At 31.0% G+C, this 17,868-nt stretch overlaps 4 protein-coding genes across 6 annotated transcripts; 2 read left to right on the top strand and 2 right to left on the bottom strand.

The window, feature by feature from the left end:
- The first annotated feature begins 168 nt into the window (after nt 1-168).
- On the top strand, nt 169-1,148 carry LOC107952092 (squamosa promoter-binding protein 1). The gene is made up of 2 exons (XM_016887344.2): nt 169-626; nt 741-1,148. Exons 1-2 carry the CDS (start codon nt 313-315, stop codon nt 973-975), a joined length of 549 nt encoding a protein of 182 aa, XP_016742833.2. The 5' UTR covers nt 169-312; the 3' UTR covers nt 976-1,148.
- Nucleotides 1,149-1,165: 17 nt separating this feature from the next.
- On the bottom strand, nt 1,166-2,717 carry LOC107952091 (probable protein phosphatase 2C 39). Of its 2 annotated transcripts, none has more exons than XM_016887343.2 (5): nt 2,504-2,717; nt 2,138-2,395; nt 1,776-2,052; nt 1,532-1,686; nt 1,166-1,439 (listed from the first exon to the last, which is right to left on the bottom strand). In XM_016887343.2, the coding sequence occupies exons 1-5, from the start codon at nt 2,537-2,539 to the stop codon at nt 1,305-1,307; spliced, it is 861 nt and encodes a 286-aa protein (XP_016742832.2). In that variant the 5' UTR covers nt 2,540-2,717; the 3' UTR covers nt 1,166-1,304. The 2 variants fall into 2 exon arrangements, with proteins under 2 accessions (XP_016742832.2, XP_040942837.1); XM_041086903.1 differs by having other exon boundaries at nt 2,189-2,395; nt 2,504-2,655.
- Nucleotides 2,718-4,111: 1,394 nt separating this feature from the next.
- LOC107952668 (uncharacterized) lies at nt 4,112-5,097 on the top strand. The gene has a single exon (XM_016887848.2). The coding sequence runs from the start codon at nt 4,249-4,251 to the stop codon at nt 4,942-4,944; it is 696 nt and encodes a 231-aa protein (XP_016743337.1). The 5' UTR covers nt 4,112-4,248; the 3' UTR covers nt 4,945-5,097.
- Nucleotides 5,098-9,054: 3,957 nt separating this feature from the next.
- On the bottom strand, nt 9,055-12,040 carry LOC107952090 (protein RICE SALT SENSITIVE 3). Of its 2 annotated transcripts, XM_016887342.2 has the most exons (7): nt 11,576-12,040; nt 11,369-11,419; nt 10,816-10,944; nt 10,564-10,669; nt 10,329-10,370; nt 10,088-10,144; nt 9,055-9,940 (listed from the first exon to the last, which is right to left on the bottom strand). In XM_016887342.2, exons 1-7 carry the CDS (start codon nt 11,704-11,706, stop codon nt 9,233-9,235), a joined length of 1,224 nt encoding a protein of 407 aa, XP_016742831.2. In that variant the 5' UTR covers nt 11,707-12,040; the 3' UTR covers nt 9,055-9,232. The 2 variants fall into 2 exon arrangements, with proteins under 2 accessions (XP_016742831.2, XP_040942836.1); XM_041086902.1 differs by lacking the exons at nt 11,369-11,419; nt 11,576-12,040 and having other exon boundaries at nt 10,805-10,944.
- Between the last annotated feature and the right edge of the window lie 5,828 nt (nt 12,041-17,868).

The raw sequence follows: 17,868 nt of genomic DNA, 5'->3' as shown, positions 1-17,868 counted from the left end.
GATTCATTAATGGCAAAAAATTTAGGCCTGAAAAAAAAATCTAGTATTAATTGCATATCTAAAGAATCCAAATTCCTAGCTGCTTCTTTTTTGAACTTCCAATCATTCACCAGAAAACAACTACACTGACACAAGCATACAAAAGGAGAAAATGTTGCTTGTGGTCCTCAACCCCCCCCCCTTTCCTTTTCCTTCTTTCCTCAATATTTCGCTCTCAGTATTTCATCGGCACTCCATTATATATATCTCTTTCTTCTGCTGCGGCAACTGAAGCCATAGGTTTCAGATGAACGAGTAGTTTTGAAAGCAAATATGAATAAGGATTTCATGGCTGAAGATGTTGACAATGACATGGAGGAAGAAGGAGGAGGAGAAGAAGAAGAAGAGGGTGCTGTTTATCATGGTGTTCAAGATGATGAAAAGAAGAAGAAAGCATCTGGAAGGAGAGGGTCTAGTGGCGGTGTTGGTGGGGTGTTGCCACCTTCTTGTCAAGTGGAAAAATGTGGGGTCGATTTATCGGTGGCCAAGAGATACCACCGGCGCCATAAGGTGTGTGAGATTCATGCTAAGGCGCCGGTTGTGGTTGTTGCTGGGATCAGGCAACGATTCTGTCAGCAATGCAGCAGGTTTTTGTTCTACCATTTGATTATATTGCTTTAGTTCTAATTACTTGACCTACAAGTCAACCAGTTTGAACAGTTGTTCAACATGGTATCAGCTTTGATGGTATGGTTTCACAGGTTCCATGAGCTATCAGAGTTTGATGAAGCAAAAAGGAGCTGCCGTAGTCGTTTGGCCGGACACAACGAACGGCGTAGGAAGAGCTCAGCTGAATCATCCGCAGAAGGATCAAGTCGCAAGGGAACAAGTCCACAGTTAAAAGAGGGTTATTGCAGGCAGGTTGATGATCAAAGAGCCAGAGTTCCAATAACAATCCCTGGAAATTCCTCTTTTAAACGTTCCCATATCAGATAGGGAGCTTAAGCACCAACGCTCCCTCTCTTCTGTCATCCAATGGCTCAAGCCTTGCACTATGTAGTAGTTACTTACAATACTATAATGGAGGATTTAATAACAATGGCTTGTACTGGACTCTATGCTTTCTGTACTGATAACCCTTTTATCTATGGAGTTCTCTATTGTATCAATGATGAACACAACAATCTTTAGGATACATCTGAATCTTCATTTAGTTCATTTAAACAGCTTCAGTACATTTTTGGTTATGTATGAGAAAGCTTCTGATATGACAAAATATGCATAACAAAGGGTGCTTGCACATTATTTGAAAAGCCAATGCCACACTAAAATGTTACAACAATGCAGGAAATGTCATCCGTGCTGTTCCTCTTAACAGCTTCATCGGTTAGGAGCTTTGCTGCGGACCAAGCATCCTTAACGTTCCTGATAGCATCGACCGCTTCTTGGTTCGTCATGACCTGCAATCAGTTTGAAGGAAATAATGCAAACAGTTCTGCAATATGCAGTTTCAACAAAAGATAAATAACATTTAGACAAGGCAATTGTCAACCTTCCATAAGCCATCACTTGCCAATATTAGTAATTCTGTGTCATCGTCGATTATTTCTACGGTGACATCCGGCTCGGAACTAAGATGTTCCTTTAAGCTCTTGTCACCGAATGCCCTCGCCACCGCCAACTGCCCATCAACGCGTGCAACATCCCCTGCAATGATTAGCAAAATTTGCAGCTTGTTATATTGTGATCGAACAGTTAATGCGGTTTTTTATTAAATGATCGTTGGAACTCATTACCTGGAAAGTTCGACACAAAACCACCTCGATTTTCAATGCTTTCCTTTTCTGTAGTGGGCTCGTGATCAACTGAGAGCTGTTTAGCCTCACTATTCTTGCAGATAACAGCCCGAGAATCACCCACATTCGCTATTACTAGCTTCTGGCCGTTGATTAATATTGCTGTGACTGCAGTTGAACCGCCTTGGCCTAAATCAACTGCTTTCTCCAATATGTCCTGATCTGTTATTCGATATCCTTTCCTTATTGCATTCTCCGGTCCGATCCAAAAGTCAGGCTGCTTGTAACACAAGGAACAAAATCTAAGACTATGATACACCAATTTACACATTGATGCTTTAAAAAGATTTGATATTAATTACCTCGTTTAAGATATTATCAAACAAATGTGACTTCAAATAATCAGGAATTACTTGGCTTAGATGACCATCAAATATAGCAAACAAACCAAGCTCGCTATCACCAACATGCTTAAACTCTGCAACAACATAGTCTTCCATGGGATGAAGGGATTTCCCTTCCACTAGATGATAACCATGTTTTATGTTCTTTGACGCCTTACTTTTCCCTTTCCCAGATTCAGCTGTGGCACCTAAGCCAACTTTTTCTTGTACTTTTTCCTGCAGTAAACCGGTATATGAAACTGAGTAAATAGTAAAGATAAAGAACAGAGATGTTAGTGATACTAAGATATACCATGGCATAGCAAAGAAAATAGAGCTGCATACCTTCATCTTATGGAGGATTTCTCTGCCTGAAGCCATAGCTTTCTAAAAGGAAAAGAGCTTGTACGTATATATATAGTGCCAAAGGGAAGGGGGGAAAGTAGAACAAAACCTGGGATAAAGACGGGAAAGATGATGAGGAAGCAAAGGAGATAGTTGTGTAATTAAAAGATGGAGACAGGTGTTGGTTGAAGTAGATCAACTGTTGACACGCTGCGTTCCATGAATGTTCTCCGAGACGTATGTATATATATGTTCATGCAATCTTCTTTTATGTAATTGAAATGGGCTTGTTTTTCTACCTAAATGGAAAAAGAATCCAATAGACTATTTGGCAAAGCCTTAATATGAGTTCAAAACATTAAACTCGGACCAAAATAAGCCCATAGCATGCTTCTGCCTAGTCAAAAAGTTTAGCTCAAGAGTCAGCTAAACCCACTCCTCTAAATCTATGGACCAACAACCATCTACATAGTCTTTAAAGATCTAAGAGTATCAACAAAGGGAACACAAAAGAATTCAGGAAATGGGGTTGCTTGGTTGTGGGGGCAATAAAGTAGAGACCAAACTTAGGCTCAATGCTGGTGGTCCCAAAGGCATGATGACCTCAAATGGACCCCAAAAGTTTCCCTAAAGAAACCCAAATGGGAGACAAAGGAAATTCTTTAAGGAGCTCTTTGTTTTTTCCTCATTTCTAGGAGTGATCCAAAGTGTTTGATGAAATTAAAGAAATTAAAGAAATTAAAAAAATTAAAAAATACTGGGTTTCTTTTAAAAAAAATCTAAGTAGTCCCTACTTAGCCTTTGCTTTCACAAACACAAAGAAAGTTTTGCTTTGTTAATCCCATCATAACCATGGTCTTGAGAGAGCCTAAACAATCAAATTAGTACTTATTAGATTAACTTAACAATTTTTTAGCAATTTGTGTGGGGGGAATTGAGTAGCCAATAACTCAATGTTCCTCCTCTCTATAGTCTAAAAAGCTCTATTTTTTGCTTTATATGGAAGAGTATTTTTGGGAGGCTGTGTCAACTCTTAAAAAACAAAAGCAAGTTGATGAATAAAGGCTAAAGAGAATGCCACCCAATTTGCTCATACTTTGATATCATATAAGCAAAATGGCTATAAATTTTAATATGTTTGACCCAATATCCACCTAAATATTGCCATCTGCTTCTTGCATTTGCTTGTAAGGTATACCGAAGCAATGAATTTGGTTACTATACATATACATATATATATTAAAATACATTGCTTTAACCCAAATACAGTCTCAGCTCAACTGATAAGGATAGGATGAGATTTGGGTTTCAATACTTGATATATTATTTTGGGAGACAAGTTTATAGGATTCATTAGATCAAGGTCGTTGAGATCATTTCACGAGATCTTAAGCTTTGGTCAAGGATGACAGAAAAAAAAAGGGCTTAGTTTGAATCATTTAAGACCCACATTGAGGAAAATCCAACATTGAACAATATTATTACAACACTAAGCTCTCCCCATGTGATAGGGTTAAGCTTGAGTTGGCAAGAATGACTTCATGATTTACACCAACAAAAAAGAAACTCATAAGAATCACCCAACAAGGGGCCCCATAGCTGCCCCCATCTTGACATAACACATGATTCTCTCACCTTGTTCCTAGCTATCATAGTATGATCAATACCATCAACTTAGTTTAAATAGAAGTACACCCTCAAAGTTTCAACACTAAAAGAGAAATTAGTGTAATTGAAGTTCTTCCATGGAAACAGATCGTAGGAAAAGGTCTAGTTCTGGTGAGATATTCTCCTTCCCTAGCACCCCGAACCAAGATCTCGATTCGGAGTTCGAATTCGGGTGTTTTACCCCGGATTCACCTTCTCAAGATCCATGTAGAACCTCACCAGCTGATCATCTTTTCTTCAATGGTCGACTCTTGCCACATGCCTTTCCTTTACAACCTGGAACAACGATTGCAGGAAGTTGTTCTCGTGGGACAAGCAGAACAAGCAGCATCAACAGCAAGGATTCATTGATGTCTTCGAGAAGTAACAGCACCAACAGCAGAAGCAGTTGCAGCAGTGCAAGGACAAGCTCAAGTGACAATTCGGAGAGGAGGTTGTTGTACCATAGCAAAATCCATGCATGTAATAAAGCAAGCAAAATGGTAACAGCTCAGCTGTATGGGGATTCTCAGAGATGGCAGTACATTACACAAGTGCCTGTTCTGAAACGTGAGGTATCGAGGAGGAAAAATAGTGGGGTTGAAGGGAAAGAAGCCTTGAGAGCCAAGAAACAAGGTGAGCATCATCAAAAAAGGAGTAGTAGCGGTAGGGGAAGATCGGGGCCTTGCCTGAAGTTTTTCAGGCTATTTTTGTTTGCCTGCAGAGTGTGTCATGCCATGGAACCTTCCAGGAAACAAGATGTGATGCATGGCAATTTGAAAAATGCTGTATAATTTTTTATGAATGCATATTATCCTCTTTATATATATATATATCCAAACTTTGTCTTGTCGACTTGTGTTGGTTTTCTGCTATGAACACCATCTTGTTTGTAATTTTGACACTATTTTCTTGCAAACTTGAAACAAAAAGAAATACTTTCAAGATATTGATCTTTCTGGTTTCTCCAAGATTTTGGTAATCATTAAAATTTTGTTAAAATTCATTACAAGATCCTAGGAACGGGCCTGCAGCAACTGATATTTTGTTTTTGTTGTTAAAAACAAGATTGGGGAACACCAAAAGTGACCTGTTTCTTGATGAAAGCATACATTACGCACAAATATATATTTATGCCACCAATCTGTTCCAGCATAAGTAGACTCTTATAAGCCTAATTAGGAGAAAGAGAATAGAATGATGTAGATAGGCCTTAATCTTTTAGTTCCAGTCCAACTATGCAAGGCAGATTGAGCCAGTTGGACTTGGATTTCAACTACATGAAAAAACATGTTTGTTTCTTTTTGTTGCTTGTAAAACAAATTTGTGTTTTATGTTTTATTTTCCTTTTGTAAGAAATAAAATACTTATTTGCATAGTGATACATGTAAAAAGTTTATATTAATTTCCTTTCTTTTCTTCCTCTATTATAGTTTATTATTCTGATAAAGAAGGTGAATGGATATGAATTCAAGTTTCATGCAGGGTGCAAGTCAACAATCAGAACTTCCATTGTTTAGACAAAGTCATGAAGATCTTCAATGTATTGTTGGGAAGAATCTAAAGCTTGGAATTGAAGTAACCATTGACTAGGATAACATTGTTTGAAATTGACTTTGCCTTGGATCCATGAAAAATATCTATCTCCCTACAGTGAACTGTAAACTTGAATGTAACTAAATTATTTGATTAATGGCTCTTTCTAAAATTTTATAAAAGCTTGTAAACTTACATTTATAATGGTTATTCTACAAAATAAACTCTTTTACCAATTTGTAGCCATTCATTACATAACATACGCATATTAAAGTAATGTTTAGTATTGAGAAATGGATTTGATCTAGGGTTTAATATTTATTGAGAACTTAAAATTTTAATTTTAATTTTAATATTACAGTTAAACATTAGGGTTAGGGTTTTGTGCTTTCATTTTCTGTTTGTTTAAAATAAGAATAAAAAAATTAATTTGATATTCATGAACGTATTGGATTATTAAAAAAAATGCTTTCTTCATCATTGAATTAAAAAAAAGTTTAGGGTTTAGGGTTTAGGGTTTAAGGTGTAAATTATAAATTTACCCTCTCATTTATATTAATTATAAAAGATAAATATAATTTATATATTTAAATTAAATTTTAAAAATATCTTTTTTGTTAATTATTTAAAAGTATTTAAAATTTACATTTTATATATCACAAGCATTAATCATGGATTATCATAAATTATTTTATTATGTTTGTTGAAACTATTTTTATTTTTGAAAAAAAACAAAAATTAGTTGTCGATGAAAACGGAAGTCACCACCAATCTTTTATTGAGGTGTGATTGGATCGCCTAAAATAACTTTGGTCTACAAGTTTTAGAAGAACAGGTTCGGGAGTCAGTTACGTACAAGGAAGGATTAGCACCCTCGTAACGCCCAAAATTTGGTACTAAGTTAATTAATTCGTGTCTTAATGTCGAGAGTCAATAAATACTATCCTTAGTTAAATTAAATTATTTATTAAGACTTTCTCATTTTGAAAAAAAAAATATCACACCCAATGCGTTAGGGCACAATATTTTATTCTTTTCAAGATGAGTTAGTCCAAAAAAACTCGTGTAATAAAATTTAAGAAAATATTTAATTGTTCAAAATTTATGAAGAAATCGTAGCCCAATACGTTAGGGCACGATTTCTTAAAATCTCAAACATTCAATATTTCCTTTATTTTTTTTAAAAAAATTTTATCTCTAGAAATCAACATGTCACATCCAATACATTAGGACACAACATATTAAATTCCCGATGACAAGTTTTATTTTGTTTGATTAAAGAGCAATTCTCGATTATTAGATTTAACGAAAAAAATTGGAACCCAATACGTTAGGGCTCAATTTTCTTGAAAATCCTAAATACCAGTATTATCTCTATTTTAAAAATTTTCTATTTTTAAATTCGAGTAAAAAGATGACGTAATGTTATATTGAAAGTATGTATAAATGTCACGATAACAAATACAACAATGGCATAGAAATAATAAAAATAAATAAATAAACGAAATTAATATACAAAAAACAATAATCCATGACATGCAAAGTATCAAATAAATGAACAAAATATAAATGAAAACATAAATCAATAAACAAATGAAGGAAATAAAAAATAAAAAATACAAAATATATACATTGAAATTATGAAGAATAAAAGACATACATATGATTTACATATAAAATTTTGGATTATAAATTTATACAAACAAAATACATAATACAATAAAAAAATATATAAATATATACATATAAATTATAAAATATGCATTAAAAATATAAGTATGTATTTAAGCATTTTCAAAATAAAAAAACCATAGATATATATGTATATATATAAATATAAAAATATTCATTAGAAAAAATATATAAATATATACATGTACATATATAAAAAAATTATCTACATATATATAGATTATAAAAAAGATAATTACATATATATAAAAACAAATAATAATAATTACATATATTGAAATTAATTAATTTAGAAAAATATATATAAAAAATTATGAAGAATAATATAAGAAAACATACGTATATACATATTTATCAAAGTAAAAAATATAAAAGTGTATATATATGCATATAAAAGTTAGGAAATAAAAAATGTATATGTATATAAAATGTAAATATATATATGTATATAAAAGTTATGCAAATAGAATAATAATATATATAATATGTGCATGTGTTTATGAAAGTGTTTTTTTAAACAAATGTACGTATATATATTATTGTAAAACAATATGCGTATGTATATATATAGTAATAATAATATTAATAACTTAATAACAAGAAAATCAAATTTAATAAAAATAAATAAATAATAAAAAGACTAAATCGAGCTTTGACGTAAATTTTGGGCCTAAATCCGCAAATAAATGAAGTCGAAAGGACCCTATTGAACACGCCAAAGAAAATAAAAACGCAAGAGAAAGAGAAATTTGAGAGAATACTCTTAAGAATTATTATTACTCCCAACTTCCGTCCCCTCTACAATGAAGGGAGAGGCATCTATTTATAGTTGAGCCTCCCCAAATCCAACGGTACAGATTAATTACATCAACGGCTAAGGTTAAAAGGTATCTACAAATTAAATCTCTAAGATTACAAAATCATATTTTCTAAGATTGCATATCATATCTAAGATTACATATCATATCTAAGATTGCATATCCTTGAAGATTATGTTTCCATATGCATCAAGCTTGTAGATAGACCTTCAACCTTTTCAAGTAATGGGTTATCCCGATCGGGTCAAATGATATAATTTTGGACTTTATTTTATTATTTTGGATTTATTATTTTTTATGAGTCCAGGCTAAATTGGCCAATTACAATGTTTATACTATAGTCTAATAATAATAATAATAATAATAATAATTTGGCATAATTGTAATGATAATAACACATGAAAATAAGAATACTTCACATTTGAGTCAACTATAATTTTTATTATAATTTAAGCTTATATATATTTCATATATCATAATACTAATAAATTTGAGTTTATTTATTACATGTATTTCATATAACATAATATTAATTATTTGATAAATTATATAAATATCAATTTTTCAAAAACAGATTAAAAATTATTAACCTATCCACGATCTTTTCAAAAGAGGTTTAGATAGTCATTTAGTAAATTTTTTTATATTGATTTAGTTTCATCTTCTTATATCAATTTAGTTTCATCGATCCATTAATATTTTATTTTACTTTTTTAATCTTCCGTGCCTAATTTTTTTATCCATATTCAAGGTTTGTGACTATCTTTAAATAAGGTTAATATTCAAGATTCAAACTTGTATTTTTCGCAGTGGATTGCAGTATTTAAAAATAAGAATAAAAGCTTGGGGATAATAAACTACAAAAGATTAGAGAGTTCGTTTTTTAATGGATCAAAGAGACGGTTTCAAAAAGAACATAAAAGCAAAACACAGCAATTCAGCAACTAAACAACACAAATCCCTTTTTTGCGTAAATACAAAATGTCACCCCCTACTCTCCCCTCCCCTCCCCTCTACTACATCCCTAACCCAAACTTCATTTCAAGAAGGTATCCATTGCATCCGCATACATCCCCGCGTCTGCCTGTTGCTGCTGCTGCTGATCTAACAACCCCGAAGATGAAGATGTCGCCATTCTTGCTGGCAATGTAAAGCTCCTCTTGAACTTGTTTTCCATCTTCCTTATATTCTCTGGATGACTATCCAAGCTCAAGAACTCAGTAGGGTTAGCATCGGTATCTGAGTTTCGATTAGAATCTTTTCCTTCGACCATGAGGGGAAGGTGGTTCGGGTCCTGTTTGTTTCCTAAGCTCTCCGGGTTAACTAAAAGCTTGGCGTCTTCATTCCGTCCGGTGAGAGCGTTGAAGAAAGTCAAGCCGTTAGGCCATTTGATGTCGTTTTCGTGTTCGCTCATCATATCTTCCATTCTGGTTTCGGATGAATGAGGCATGAGAAACATGCTGGTCTCGTCTTTGGCCTGTGGGAATCCGAGTCTAGCTGGGTTCTGATAATTAGGTGAAGCAACCATCGGAGTTGCCGGTGGAAGCGGTCTCTGGTTCCAACCAAAGACCGCAGGCGGAGGAGGAGGCCAGGTTGGAATGGCAGACTGCTTCGAAGGAACCGTGGTCGACGAAGAACCGTTTCTGTTCGACGAAAACATCTGAGAGAGATAGAAACTGGATTGATAGCCAAGAGATTCAAAGGTATGCCTCATTCTTAGCACAAAATGGAGATCTTCAGGTATCTGAGGATACATATATACAGCATATACATATACATGAGATCAACACATTATGCATTTCAGCCATAACCACTAATGGAAGACCTGATTTTGATCTCAAAAATCACCCGAAAAATAAACAAGTATATTTACTAAAATTTGATGACTCACAATCTTGCAGGAACCCAACTGGAGAAGTCCATGGCCAGCTTGAATCACAGCTATTGTCTGTTGAATAGAAAATTAAGAAAAACCACGAAAGTCTCAATCACTATACAAATTAGACAAGAATATATGTCGCTAGGACTCTTCATTTTTCCATGGAAATCTTGGACCGAGTTCGAGTCAGATAGACAAAAACAAATCAGCAAAAGACTAGCAACAGTGAAGAAAAAGGTGTTACTGTGCTGACCTGAATCCCTGAGTCAAATTGATCAGTCCATTCAGGAGGAAGCTGCAAATTAAATAACAACAAAAGGGGGAAGGTTACCAACTTACCATCAAATCATAAATATACAGAGCATTTAACCATATAGTATAATTGCCATACACCAACTTTCCCATTGACAGATACTTCAAGAAAAAAAAACGATTTAAACCCCAAAAAATCAATGGGGGAAGATATAAAGGTGGGTTATATAACATACTGCGTCAAAAGAACTCTGCCAATAATTGGATACATTGGGTTCACATTCTGTTGGTTCTTTGAATACCCATTTATGGCACTTATCTGATGCAACTTTTCCCATTAACCTGTTCATAAAATCATATTTTCAACCAATCAAAAAGCACACACCTAGAGAAGGGGAATTTTTTTTTTTTCCATTTTGTTTTTCTTTTTATTATTTTTTTCAAGTCTAAATCTGTTTAAAAATTAATAGCACCTACCCAGTACCCACCCTTCTCCATAATTATATAATTGAATGGATAATTTGCTGAAAGCTTTTTTCACTGGATCTTCTCCATCAATCTCTTCCAAATAATCTGTAACTCTACCACGGCAGAATCCATCTTCCCACATCAACATCCTTCACCAGGAAAAAAACAAAACAAGGGGGTAAAAATCAAATTTTACCACAAAACCAGACATGAATTTGTTGAATTTAGAAGAGGAAGTACCTAAAAATCACAAATTAACAAAAACCCATTTCATAAAATCAATTACTGACTTCAACTTTCACCCCATTTCTCATTAATCAAATTTCCCCTGTTTTCTCCCCTGTTTCTACAAGGAAACATGTAATGCCTAACTTTTATACTGATAAAATGCAAAGAAGTTTGAAAGGAAAATGAAGAAATGAACAAAATAAAAATAAAAGCGAAAGTATTCTTAATATTCAAAAGTTTGTAGCACTTTAAACTATTAGTTCATTTTTTCCTCTGTTTTCTAAGGAGTCAAACAAACACAAAAAAAAAATCCAAAAAGAAAAGAAAAACCCCAGCCATACTTACAAGCTGCCGCTATCGTCTCCAACTTTACAACCATTACCACCCCTCACTCTCCTGCACCAAAACAAAGAAACCCAATTTAATAAAACAGCTGAAAAGAGAACTTGAAGAAAAAAAGATGAAATCTTTAGCAAGTGAAATAAGCAGCTGAAAGCACATAAATACAAAGAAAGAATTTGATAGACAAGAAGGAGAAGAAGAAGAAGATACAGGCGAGGACGGATGGTCCAGAAAACAGAGTAAGTCCAGTCTGAGTTGAGACAGACGCTTCTAAGTGCCTCATGAAGGGCCATCATCCCAACAGCTTCTTTGCTCCTATCTGCTGAACCTGAGCCCACCATCTCTCTCCCTCCCCCTCTCTCTCTCTCTCTTCCCTCTATCTCTCTCTATATATACATACAAGTGTTTATATATTTATATGTAAGAAAAGATGGGTTCTTTTCTTTTTAATTTTGGCTCCCAAAGCAAGCAACTTTCTTTGATACACTGCTGTCTGCTGCTGCCTTTGACACTTCTCTTTGGTTATAAAACTTTGGTAAGCTCAAGCTGGCCTTTACCCTTATTTTATTTTGAGTGTACCTTCTTTTCCATTTAATCTCTCTGTTTTTGTCCTTCTCTCCTTCTCTCTCTCCATCTTTTATCTTTACCCCTAAACTAAATAAGATTGGGGTGCTTGTTATGGTGAGGTAGCCTACTTTTTTTATATTTTGTGTGTTGGGTTTTTTAAAATCATTATCTTTATATTTCTATTATGTTTTTTTTTCAATCATGTAAATATAAAATTTAGCATATAGAAATATTGAGATTTTAAATTAGATATAATAATAAATGAATTCTTAATTCATATTTATTTTTATTTAAGTTTCATTGTAATAGAGCGTTTAGTTCATTAAATTTTAGATTACGTTTCATAATAATATTATGAAAATATAAGATTACGGGTGAAATGTGATATTATCTTACTTGATTCATTTGATTGGAATATATGATTCAATTATTTGGTTGACGGAATGTAAAATTAGGTAGAATTACATTTTACTCATTAATCTTTATTATAAAATTTACTTTTTAAAGAAGTACAGTTTGTTTAATATTTTTTAGTTTCAATTTCCATAAAATTATAATTTATTATTTTTTTACTACAATTTATATATTAATAAGTAAATATGTTGGGTTCAAATAAATTTATAAATCATAATTATAATAATTCATTTAAAATGATTACAACATCAATCATAATTGTAATTATAACCACAATTAATATATTGATAAATAAATAAAATATTATGATTTTAATTGTAACATATAATATCTATTTGTTCACTAAATTTTTTGTAATTAGTCTTAAACTTGATTTAAGAAAAAAAGCCTAAATTAATTAAAATAATAAAAACGAAGGACAAATTCATCCAAAATTTAAGATTGCGCCTACAATTTAAGACTACTTAAAGAATGAGTTGTAATGAGATTGCACCTTATATTACGGGACTTCTGTAATTTGAGATTATGTGATGACTGGAATGTTAAAATTCAAACACTATAATCTAATTCCGTAATGTTACATTTGGCGGACCAAGCACCTCCTAAATGGGAGTTGTTTGGATAAGTTGATATTTAGTGTTTGTACTCTAATTTGGTGGTTAATTTAGTCACTATGCTTTCCGAATTTCAAAATCTCAATCTTGATCCAAACAATAGCAATTAAAATTATTAAAAATTATACGTAAGTTGTGGACTTAGTCTGTGTTCTCTAATTTAATCATTTTTATCTTTTATACTTTTTAAATTTTAAAATTTAAATCCTAACTAAAATGATGACTATTAAATCTATTAACTAAAATTCCATAAATTTGTGCAAGTATTATGTGAAAATAGGGACTTAACATAGCATTTCACATGTAATAAACACGACGAAATTTCATAATTCAAAAATTTAATTTACTAAACCCGACGAAATTGAAGTAGAAGGGCAAATTTCGCAACTTAAAAAATCGTAACATTAATTCTAATTATAATTATTGAAAGGCATATTAAATGTAATTTTCTTTTTATACCATTGTGATTTGAGGAAATCAAATATAGATACATAGTTTATATATTCTTTATAATACATTTACAATCATGATGGGTAAAATTGTAAATCCCTAAATTATATTTTATAAAGATCAACATAAAGGAATGTTTGTAAATTTTTGTTAAATACTTTTTTTGGGGTCAATATTATTGAAAGTTGATGCAAGCTAAGAAAGTTTTGATTAGAAAAATTTTTTTGATATGATTTTTGGAGATAATGTTTTTATCATTGCATAATTAGGCTAATAAAAAGGTGAAGGCAATGATGGAATAAATGGTGAAAAAGTAATTCACATCATGACTTGAATTTTTGGATTCTAATATAAGAAAAATAGTTAATTATGTCAAAAAAATATTGATTTTTTAATTATTGTTTAAAATTTTGTTTTTATTGCATTTAATAATAATATTTTTTTTCTAAAATCTTTTGATATCTTATATTCAGTTTAAATCCGAAATCAAATAGAATTGGACTCTTAAGTGAGAGTAAAGCTTTCTTAATGTTTTTTTCATTATTAATCGATCGAATAGGTGTTTAAACTTTAAAGTTGATATTATTGATAGGAGCAATTGCGGATTTAAACTATAACATTCATTTTTTATAATTAATTATATTTAAAATGTTAAAAAAATAAATTTAATTTAAGTACACCATGATTTAAAAATAAAACCGAATCTTGACTGAATTTAACTTAAATTATAAAATGAAAGATTACAAATTGAATTATAAAGTTAAAGAAAATATATTTATTTATTATTATTTAAACCCAACTGGATTCCTTTATAAGCTAAGAGATCAGAGTGAAGGATATTATTAAATTAAATAAGATTTTATTCAGAGCTTTAAGTAAATATATAAATAAAATAAAAGTGTGAATCAGAGAGTGGGTGGGTGATTAAGGGGTCACGTGTGCACGTGCCGTGGGCAGTGAGTCGGTGCCTCGTTTCTCATAAACAAAACCGAAGCGCACGAATTGCGGAGGTGCTGCGTCCTCCCCCTTCCCACCACCACGCGATATCTTCACTCACGCGCCACTATGAATGAAAAATTCAACGTGAAAAATACATTTTCAGTCCCTCTCAAGATTAATATTCAGCAAATTGATCCCTCTCAAAAGAATCGAAAAAATTTAATCCCTTTCAATTTTAAAAATCAGCAAGTAAGGAGAATTTAATCACAATGTTAATGTTTTCCATCATTGTATATAATTTTAATTTGTATAATAATAAATTTAGCCATCAAAATTTATACATTCTATCAATTTGGTCCTAACTTTATAAATTTAGCCCACAATATTTATAAATATTGAGGCTAAATTTATTGAATTTTTTAGAATTAAAATTAAATTGAAAAGTATATAAACATTGAAGGCTAAGTAAGTTAATACATTATTTATTGAAAAAAAAACTATTGTTTTTAATTAATCCATGGAGGTTAATGGAAATTGTAATTTCTCCTTAAATGAAACTTAATAAATTATTAAAAGTTGGCTATGGTTAGAAACAGCATTTATGAACTTATATGAATAAAAGTTGGTTGATTTTAAGAGGCTGATAACTTTTATTAAAAGAGTAATAATTCTTTAAAAAAAGTGAATAATCATTTTTGTAAAAAAAGTGAATAATTATTAAAACATTTTATAAAAATTAAAGTTTTAAATATCTTTCTATTTTTTATCAATAAAAAATTTTATGTTTATCTTAAATTATACTCAAAATAAAAAAAATAGAGTAATTTATCGATTGAGTTTTATTTTGATTGGCATAGTAATTGTTGCCAATGCAAAAAAATGTGGGTTCAAGTACGCTGAAGTGTATTATTCTCCTATTTATAGGTCGTGGAGGAGCTATGAGTAGTTTTAAGTATTGTGTAAAAAATAATTATACTAATTAAACCTTAATTTAATTGACACATTTATTATTACATAGAAAAGGACCACATAGAACTATTTTAAATTTACGACGGATCAGTCGACCAGGTCTACGAGTCTATTCTAACTATCAACAAATTCCTAGGATTTTCAGTGAGATGGGGATTGTAATTCTTTCTACTTCTCGGGGTATAATGACAAACCAGGAGGCTCGACTAGAAGTAATCGGTGGAGAAATTTTGTGTTATGTATGTCCGGTATACGAATTGTATCCGAAACTCTCCATTTGTGCAAAAGAAAAAAAGAAAAAAGCACAAGTTGTCTAATAGAACTTCTCCTGCCCTTCTGTAGTTGATACATCAAGGAAGTTTTACCTGGAACGAAAGAACAAAAAAAATGGATTCATGAAGGTTTAATTAGTAAATCACTCCCAATCCGGGTTCCTTTGGATAATAAAGATATGATTTTAGGTTATGTTTTGGGAGAGTTTTACCAACGCGGGATAGAGTCAGCAAAAGTGAAGTAAGTGCTTATGATTCAACTAGGAGGCGTATAATTTATAGACTTCACAACAAAAATTCAAATGATTAGGTAGTTTTTTTAACTTCAAGATTTCTTTCGGGGGAATCCAATTCAAATTTCAACAAACTTATTTTTTCTAATTTAACGATTAACTATTTCATGAATCATAAGATATGATTTAATTTCTAAACTCAAATTTAATCTAACCTAATCTGAAAATTCATTTTATTGTTTATATATTAATAAAATATTAAAAATACATCCCTTTATTCATATTTCTAATTTGTTTATAATTAATAATTTTTTGATTTTAATTGAACTCAATAGATGTTGAATTTATATGAAATGAAAAGGTTTTGCTCAAATCTAAATTGGATACAATAAACCATGCAACTTGTGAATAAGTCTATTCAAATTAACAGTTGGTTTAGTTGGTCTTTTAGCTGCTCAAAAAGCGATACTAAACCAATAAGTATTGAGTACAATGATGATATACGTTGTACACTCTAAGGAAAGAACATGAGTTCGACTTTAAAAACAATATTAATAGGAAGGACAACTATAAATCTTCGAAAAGATTAATCTAAACTATAAATACATATGTGTTTTGAAACACATGCAATTTCCTTTGAGCATTTTGGAGAAGTTGATAAAGTTTAGTTGAATTTACAGATACATTTTGATGCCATCCATGCCCAACCTTAAAATCAGGCACTGATATGTGTTGAAAATAGTATTCAAATTGTTGAATATTTTGACCCCAAATTAATTCTTATAAAATCACGAGTTTATATATATATATATAGATATAGATATCCTCTTTTTCATGCTATTGTAAGTCAACGATAGATAACAAAAGGAAAAAATTATATTCTTGAAACAATAAAATTACATGTGACCATTTCTAAAACTTCCCTAAATTCAAAGTTTCCATTAATTTTCTTCTCACACATTGCCGACCCGTTTTACTGAATTAGGCACATTTGAACTCTCAAATGTCTTAACTTGTATTTTCTATATATATATATTTCTAGGAAATTCAATGTACCAATATATATAGTAAGAAAATCAAACTTAATTGCCGACACAGGCTCTTTTTCTTTTTGGATTCTTAGTGTGAGATACTTACAAATTAGACTCCTTGAACACTAATATTATTCATTTTATTCTTTTCTGATAGCAATAATCAATGAATGGGTTTTATGAAAAAAAATGATTCACCAATAAAATTACTATTTATAAAATATATAGTATTTAAAAATTAATGTGTAATTTGTTTTAAATGATGAAGTTTGTTGTATTCGTTTAATCCATGAACCTTAGCTGTATGATGGTAGACCATAATCTTGAGCTTTCGGCCCTTATAATTATTAGGCAAAACAATTGGGAGATAAATTTATGTCAACTTTCATGTGAAATTATTGCACTAATATCTACAAAAAATTAACAATCATCAATTTCCCAAAGTGAAGAACACAACATTATAATTACAATATTGTCTTTTTATCTAATTAATGGAATAATAATGTAAATTTTGAACTAAGCCCTCCAAAAACAGTCATGATTAGAATTATATTATTATTAAATTTTCATTTGCTCTTTCCATGATACATCAATCAACAATGTCTAGACTTAAAAGTTTTGAAAATATTGATGAAAGTAAAGAGATTCCTTTGGGGGAAAAAATACTTAATTTATGTTTGTTGGACCACTTTTTTTTTTTTTTTATTTCCCTTTAATTTAGCCTTTGATTTGTTTATTAAGTATAGAAATTTCTCTGAACAAATCACCCTTTTCCAACTTTCACCTATGATAAAGATTCATTCGCATAAAAAGAGGCCATATTTAAATAAAATATCGAGTTTAAATATTGTGAATGGAAAAATAAATTAAGTACAATTATTTCTGTTTAGATATTTAATTCGGTTGAATTTCCATATAATTATTTAAAATATTTTTATATTTTATGAGGCTGTATGATATAATAATTATGTAATTTTTATTTATTTATAAGATTATCCCCCAGCAGAAAATGCT

The sequence above is a fragment of the Gossypium hirsutum genome, chromosome D01 (assembly GCF_007990345.1).
Source record: "Gossypium hirsutum isolate 1008001.06 chromosome D01, Gossypium_hirsutum_v2.1, whole genome shotgun sequence".
Taxonomy (NCBI): Eukaryota; Viridiplantae; Streptophyta; class Magnoliopsida; order Malvales; family Malvaceae; genus Gossypium; species Gossypium hirsutum.
This window is presented reverse-complemented; position numbering and strand designations above follow the sequence as displayed.

Coding starts and splice junctions, on each gene's coding strand:
- LOC107952092 (XM_016887344.2), top strand. CDS start 313: ATGAATAAGGATTTCATGGCTGAAGATGTTGACAATGACATGGAGGAA. Junction 627..740: donor TTCTGTCAGCAATGCAGCAG/GTTTTTGTTCTA, acceptor ATGGTTTCACAG/GTTCCATGAGCTATCAGAGT.
- LOC107952091 (XM_016887343.2), bottom strand. CDS start 2,539: ATGGCTTCAGGCAGAGAAATCCTCCATAAGATGAAG. Junction 2,396..2,503: donor AAATCCTCCATAAGATGAAG/GTATGCAGCTCT, acceptor GGTTTACTGCAG/GAAAAAGTACAAGAAAAAGT. Junction 1,687..1,775: donor TTTTGTGTCGAACTTTCCAG/GTAATGAGTTCC, acceptor TAATCATTGCAG/GGGATGTTGCACGCGTTGAT.
- LOC107952668 (XM_016887848.2), top strand. CDS start 4,249: ATGGAAACAGATCGTAGGAAAAGGTCTAGTTCTGGTGAGATATTCTCC.
- LOC107952090 (XM_016887342.2), bottom strand. CDS start 11,706: ATGGTGGGCTCAGGTTCAGCAGATAGGAGCAAAGAAGCTGTTGGGATG. Junction 11,420..11,575: donor TGGACCATCCGTCCTCGCCT/GTATCTTCTTCT, acceptor GTTTTGGTGCAG/GAGAGTGAGGGGTGGTAATG. Junction 10,670..10,815: donor TTATATAATTATGGAGAAGG/GTGGGTACTGGG, acceptor TTTTATGAACAG/GTTAATGGGAAAAGTTGCAT.